The 7,897-nt window shown below is 44.6% G+C and overlaps 1 protein-coding gene across 1 annotated transcript in view; it reads right to left on the reverse strand.

The window, feature by feature from the left end:
* Positions 1-317: 317 nt before the first annotated feature.
* slc26a5 (solute carrier family 26 member 5) overlaps positions 318-7,897 on the reverse strand; it is a 52,239-nt gene continuing 44,659 nt past the window's right edge. Inside the window, exons 16-19 of the mRNA XM_063193089.1 lie at positions 7,063-7,212; positions 5,244-5,492; positions 3,597-3,651; positions 318-1,932 (exon numbers count right to left, since the gene is read on the reverse strand). Coding sequence (XP_063049159.1) covers positions 1,793-1,932; positions 3,597-3,651; positions 5,244-5,492; positions 7,063-7,212 — 594 coding nt within the window. The 3' untranslated portion in view covers positions 318-1,792. The remainder of the gene's footprint in view (positions 1,933-3,596; positions 3,652-5,243; positions 5,493-7,062; positions 7,213-7,897) is intronic.

Here is a 7,897-nt window from a genome sequence, read left to right on the forward strand (position 1 = left end):
CAACACAGGTTAGGTTAGCCCCCTTGCACAGACATAAAAAAAACACCACACGATGCACTCCAGTAACAGAACTACAGAATAACTGGCATTTGGCAAATAACGTAAAGCTAATGTTGACATCAGAAGTAAAACAGAACTGACAGACAGACAGCTAACAGACAGCCGCTCAACACACACGCACACACACACACGGATAATGTATGACAGCTGCGGATTGCTGGTGATTTTTTATTTAACAATAAACGCACATAAGAGCGTGCGCACACACACACACGGTTCAGTTTCACTCGGGCATATTTCATTGGGTCATTCCCAGCCAGATGAAGAATTGCACCCTTACAGGAACGGAACACACAAACACACACACACACACACACACACACACACACACACACACACACACACACACACACACACACACACACACACACACACACACACACACACACACACACACACACACACACACACACGCACACAAACACACACACACACACACACACACACACACACACACACACACACACACACACACACACGACAGCAGAGAGTTAAAGCAAGAGGTAGTGCCCAAGATGGCCAAAGAAACAAACGATCTCAGATCTAACTGTAGATAAAACATTATTTATAGGTAACATTAAAAAGCAGCCTTCCTTGTACTTACATCCCCCCCTAGCCGACATATCCACAAAATGGCTGTCAAAGCTAAACATGTACACTCAACGAAAACAGGCATTGTAGATAAAACACTCTCCTAACCGAAAACAAGATGGCCACTGAAACTTTACATTCAGCATTGGCGAAAGTGCTCAAGAAAGCTCTGACGTAAATAAAACACCCCCCACACCACTATGACAACAGTAACTATAGAAACAGAATTCAGCTCTGTAAATAAAACACCCTGACAACAGCAACTATGGAAACAGAAGCAGCTCTGTAAATAAAACACCCTGACAACAGCAACGGAAGCAACTCTCGCTATGGAAAATTCTCTCCCCTTACCCTGAAAATGGCCAAAGATAAATACTTAACAGACACACTCTGTTAAAGACTGCTGAAGAAAATCCATGATTTAACAGACAAACAGAGAAATTAAAGGCTGCTAATGTGTTGTATGTATATAAATACTCTATACGTCTGCTGTATGGAAACCATAAAACATAACATGTTAAAAGAGTGCTACACAGTTCAGACTTAGTTGCTTAAATCACACAGATGCCCTGTAGTTGCCTTCACAACGTACGCATGTAGTAACAAAAATATGCCTGTAGTTTTCTAATGTTATATTCTATGCAAATGTAGTTACATACATACACCTGATGTAACGATTTCCATGTGCTACTGTATGTTGTTCGGGCTCTATTCAGTTCAAGACCTGGGTATTCTTCTGTAATAAGAACTCCATACACAGTTAAATGCACACAGCTTTCAAGCGCATACGTACATATACAACTCTGCTTACGACTGTATACAGCTTTCTGACCAATATAACAAGAACGTTCTCTGTGAATATGTATACACACACGCGCACACACACACACACACACACACACGCCTATACAAACACACACACACAAACACACACACAGGACTGTCCTCTGCTGGCTGCTGAATTAGCAAGATCGTGCTCTGCACTTCTGGAATGTTTACAAGAAGGCTGAGGGGGTTCCTCAGTCCCTCCCCTTCCTCCTCCGTCTCTCCACCAATCACATCCGTCCTGGTTGTTGGACGTACAGTAAGTGTCCTCTCCTGCCCTGTGACCATACTGTCAATCAGGAGCGCTCCTGCGTGCTCATTGGCTGGCGGCACCATTAGGGCGGGACTTCCTGCTCTGACAGTGCAGCACGGCGTCGTGGATGGTGGGGAAGACCAAGTCAGCGGACACCACCTGGCCGAAGAACTGCAGAGCGGTCAGCTGGGACAGAACCGTTCCTATGGAGACAGGACACATCAAGGCTGTTACTATGGAGATAGAACACATCAACGCTGTTACTATGGAGCTGGAACACATCAACACTGTTACAATGGCAATAGAACAAATTAATTATCTATTATTATTATATTAGAGCTGTAAGCTAGGACAGAACCGTTCATTTGTATAAAACACACAGGGGCACCTAAGTCACGCCCTCTACTTCCTGGTTCATGGGGCAGACAGTTGCAAAAAATTGAATGGAAGTGAACAAGGCGAGTCGTGGTGGACTTGTGGTGCATAAGTGGAGGTCCAATGTTTGAATTGGTGTCGAGAAACCACTCATTTCAAGCCCAGTAATTATTTTTTGACTCCCTCTGCCCCATGAACCAGGAAGTAGAGGGCGTGACTTAGGTGCCCCATTGAGAACAATATAACTTTAAAGTCGTCAGCTGGGACAGAAACGTTTTTATGGAGATAGAACACATCAAAGTCGTTACTATGGAGATAGAACACATCAAATATCTATAATACAGCCGTCAGCTGGGACAGAGGCGTTTCTATGGAGATAGAACACATTAACACCATTACTATGGAGATAGAACAAATCAATTGTGAACAATAGAACGGTAAAGCAGTCAGCTGGGACTGAAACGTTTCTATGGAGACAGCCTTCCTCCCTAAAGTTGTGACTTTGAGTGTGTTGCAAGCGTGAGTGTGTGAAAATACAGTAGGCTATGAGGCACCTAAGTCTCCACCCCTTCCGGGCGACTTGTGGGGCTGGCAACGCAAAAACTTTTGACTGGGCTGTAATGGACTGATCAAAGCTATTCTCGATTCACCTCGTATTTCCCCGTTGATCACACATATGCTGTGCCTCAGAATTAATAACAACCAATGGTGTGCTTGTTGACTTCACTTGGCAAGCGATTTTTGAGTTGTGTGTGTGTGCAAAAATATGTAATTATTTGGACTACACAACAGACGTCGCATGTCCGACGTACAGCCACTTAAGCCACGGTGCAGCGGTAGGGTTGGCTGTGCCTCGGTTCACGTCAGATATGCGAGGCGCACGTGTAGTCTCTAACACAGTTTTGCACAAAAGCTTGCGTGTCGAAAATGAGTGGTCTTACGACGCAAATCCAGACCTTTCCACTGTCATCATATGTGAAATCCGGAGCACATGCCAAACGGGATGAGGATTTAGCTTGACTCGCTCCATTAACTCTCATTCAAAATTTTGAGAGCTCCAGCCCCACGGATCGGAAGTAGAAGGGCGTGACTTAGGTGCCCCATAGAGCTTGAAGGTCCCGCCCTTTAGTTCCACATTTAACGGGACCTAAGCTGACCATCTAACAACATGGTAGCGAGTAAATATCTTCTGATCTCTGTCATTATATGCACTGTTTAAGAGGCTAGATAAAGATGATTCATGCAGAAGTATCAATATTTTGTTCCGAGAAACACAGCTTTCTAAAAAGTTTGGGGGCTCGTACGAAAAATTAAACAAAAATATCAGAAACAACATGTGGAGCTCGTGGCACAACTCGAAGAAGGTCGAAATATCATTTTAATACCGCCATTGGATTACATGCTACGATTTTTGGCTAAAAACGCTGTTGAAGTCCCATGAAATCGGGGGAAGTGACGTCGCTTTCAAGCTGTATGTGAAAGGGGAACTTACTGCTGCAGCATGCGATGAACACTCCCACATCCACCGCCGCATACTCCTTCACCACCTGCACAGACACCAAACACACACACACACACACACACACACACACACACACACACACACACACACACACACACACACACACACACACACACACACACACACACACACACACACACACACACACACACACACACACACACACACATACACACACACGCGTGCATACACACACACACACGCACACGCACACGCAGGCACACACACATACACACACATTTTGGTTGAAAAGATAACCTATTATCTTCACTTGATGTTCTGTATATTTCCTGCGCTCTTTGTTTCTACTAGTGATGTCAGCTATGATAATAATTAGTGTTGCACCGATACCGATACTAGTATCGGCCAGGGCCCCGATACTGCACTAAAATGGTGGTATCGGTATCAGCCGATACCAACAAATAGGGCACCGATACCATTTACAGATGCTAGTATGACAGTTAAACGGAGCCTTGATCTTAGTTCTTTTATATCATAGGTATTTAAAAGTATAAAAAGTTCTACTGGAGTAGGCAGCAGCCTGACAAAGCCACAATAGCAATGATGTTACATCCAAGTAGTAGCCTATGTAACTTTTTATATATATACTGTATATAAATTTCTAACAGTAGTATCGGTATGATATCGGTATCGGCCGATACTGCATAGTCAGGTATCGGGTATCGGCATCGGGGCTAAAAAATGGTATCGGTGCAACACTAATAATAATGTCCTCGATCATAAGTCGCTTTGGTTTTGAAAAAAGCGTCTGCCAAATGCAATGTAATGTAATCAAAGATAAGAAAGGCAGAGGAAAATTACGTAACTAGAATTCATTCTCTATAGGTCACAGGCATTGAGATAAATAGAAGGTCACAGGTTGAGAATGTGAGTGTCTGAATGTCACTCCACACTGCCTGCACCTCCTCAACTCTACACTAGAGAGCAGCAGAGTGTAGAAAGTAGTCTGAGGGCCTTGTGGATTTAACGTAGAGTAGAGTAGAGTAGAGTAGAGTAGAGTAGAGTAACTTTATTGATCCCCAAGGGGAAATTGAGGTATCCGGTAGCTTACATAAATACACAAATACATAAAAGCCCACATGGACATTTCAAGACAGAAATAAACACAGGAATAGTCATCAGAGTGGGGAAAATAAAATAAAATAATAGAGATAATAAACATAGAAAAGGTAATTGTGCAAAAAGACATTCTGTGAGTTGGGATAGACCAATGCAGAAGAACATACTCTGTCAGTTAAGGTAGACAACACGTGTAATGTAATGTAGTGAGAGTAATGTAAATAACTAACCAACTGGATAGCTTTGGTCTATGAAGGTGACGGGTGTAATGTAATGTAATACATATTTTTGGGGGGCTTTTTGGCCTTTATTATTATAGGACAGTGTGAGAGTAGACAGGAAATGACTGGGAGAGAGAGACAGGGCAGGGTCGGGAAATTACCCCGGCCGCATTTGAACCGGGGTCCCCGTGGGCAATGTAAGCCCAAATGTGGAGGGCTTAGCGCGCTGTGCCACAGGGCCCCCCAATGTAATGTAATATAATGTAATATAGTGTGACTGGTGTAATGTAATGTAGTGTAATATAATTTAACTTACCGACTTGATGGCCTTGGCTCCTACTGAGTCTATGAAGGTGACGGGCGTGAAGTCCAGGATGATAGAGTGGACTAGCCCCTCCCCCTCCGCCAGATCCAGGAAGTGGGCGTCCTCTCCCGGCCAATCCGTGTGACTCTCCGACACCTGTCCGTTAACCTGCTCAGCCAATGGCCCGCCGGCACCGTCCTGGATGGCCAATCGCACGGAGGACCCGTCCACCACCTCGTGAGAGATGCCCTTATCCATGTCCTGTTCAAATCAATCAAATCAATCAAAATTACTTTACATTACATTTGGCAGACACTTTATAACCAAAGCGACTAAAAATCGAGGACATTATCATAGCCTACATCCCTAGCAGATACAAAGTGCACAGGAAATATACAGAACAAGTGCAGATGAAAAGAAAGGTTAGTGGGGTTTTTGTTGTTGTAAAGTACAGTACACACACACATACATAGCCTACATATCATGCCAAGAGGGGCTATATAAATGTATTTATATAACACAATATCACAACTATTCAGTTGAAACAAATTAATTATCACAGAAGTTGGACACAAAGAAACGTAGAAAGAATATAGAAGAGAATATATTATCTGCACACTCAAAATGGTATTACACCAGAGCATTAAGATAACATGTCTATTTGAACCGTCTATCGCGCTTGTGCGTCACAACTTGCATTTTCTCCATAACGCCCTGTGGTTAGGTTAGGTTTAGGGATGGTTTTGTGAGATCACAATTTTTGCCATTACCCTTGCTTGTTTCGCTTTTCTTGGCAAATCAGCAGAAATGTTGCTTTACTGACAGGGTTAATGTAATCATGGTTTTGGTTTAGCGACAGAAATTTGCAGCGGCAGCAGAAATTCGCCGACATGGCGGGAAAACGGCGCAAACCTGGTCACGTGACACAAGTTGAGGACCACAACTTAACTTTGCAAGGGCATCGTCACACCTCAACGTGGAATGCACTGGTCTGAAATCAATACTCAACACTGTCCATTCCACCAACAAACTTTAATACGCCGTTTCGGTCATCCACACTTCGGTCACTGAAGAAGGTTCGAGAAGTGTGCGAGATTTCTTAACACTTGACAAATGACAACCCCACTGGTATATCCTGTCCAACTACAGAAAGGCGTAAAGTATACCCCCGCAGCCCTTGCGAGGCAGGGGGACCCATACGAGGCGGGGGGCCCACATGGGCCCTTGACTTGAAGAAATGGGCCCCCTCTTCATGATATTAGGCCCTCTTTTTTCCGTTCGGGGGCCCATTCTTGGTAGCTTGCAGGGGGGCCTGAAGTACTTACGTTACGCCAGTAACAGAGGTGTGCAAAAGCGTCATTTTGAACCATGATGGCAGTCTGCCACACTGCGATTTATTTACTGAAGCAAATCAAAAACAAAAGCTGAAAATCAAACAAAAGCTGAAAAGCATAGTGAGGCAACTACAGTATATGCTGTAACAGACAAACACACAAACCTTGCCACACACACACCGCCCCCCCCGCCCCTTGCACGTCATATCTTAGATACACATAGCACACACACACACACACACACCCCTTACATGTCTTATCTTAGATACACAGAACACACACACACAATGTATGACGCATGTATAGTACCCCCGTATACATGGCTACACACACACACACGCGCACACACACACACACACACACACACACACACACACACACACACACACACACACACACACACACACACAACACACACACACACACACACACACACACACACACACACGCACGCACGCACACACACACACACACACACCTCCAAGGGTAACACCCACCAGTTTGACGACTGCTGTTCTCTTCTTCTCCTCCTCTTTTTCCGGACTGTTCTTCCTGTTCTTCTTCTCCTCTTTCTCTGGGCTGTTCTTCCTCCTCTTCTTTTCTCGAGACTTGCGGGCCTGCAGTATAACAGTGGGGTCCACACCAGTCTGGTAGCACACACACACACACACACACACACGCACACGCACACACATACAGACACGCACACACACACACACGTACACACACATGCACGCACACACAGAAAGTAGAGGTAAGTGTTTATTTTGTCACATACAATACTCTAATGTGTAAGCTACATATCGCAGCTTGTGTACACACACACACACACACACACATGCACACACACACACACACACACACACACACACACACACACACACACACACACACACACGCACACGCACACGCACACGCACACGCACACGCACGTCTGACATCACAACACACACATAGTAGAGGATTTATTTTGTTACATACATACAGCACTATAATCTGTAGCCTACTGCTTCACACTCACACACACACACATACACACACATAAGTTCACGTGCAAGCCCACACATGTATACACACACACACGCACACACACGCACACACACACACACACACACACACACACACACACACACACACACACACACACACACACACACACGCACGCACGCACGCACGCACACACACGCACACACAAGGTCATACACCTTTAACAGATTAACTTCTCAAACACACACATACGAAACTAGACCCTGAGAACAAACCGAGACTTGTGTGTAGCGTGTTGTGTTGTGTATGACATGTGCACACACGCAGACACACACGCACACACAC

The sequence above is a fragment of the Engraulis encrasicolus genome, unplaced genomic scaffold (assembly GCF_034702125.1).
Source record: "Engraulis encrasicolus isolate BLACKSEA-1 unplaced genomic scaffold, IST_EnEncr_1.0 scaffold_28_np1212, whole genome shotgun sequence".
NCBI lineage: Eukaryota > Metazoa > Chordata > Actinopteri > Clupeiformes > Engraulidae > Engraulis > Engraulis encrasicolus.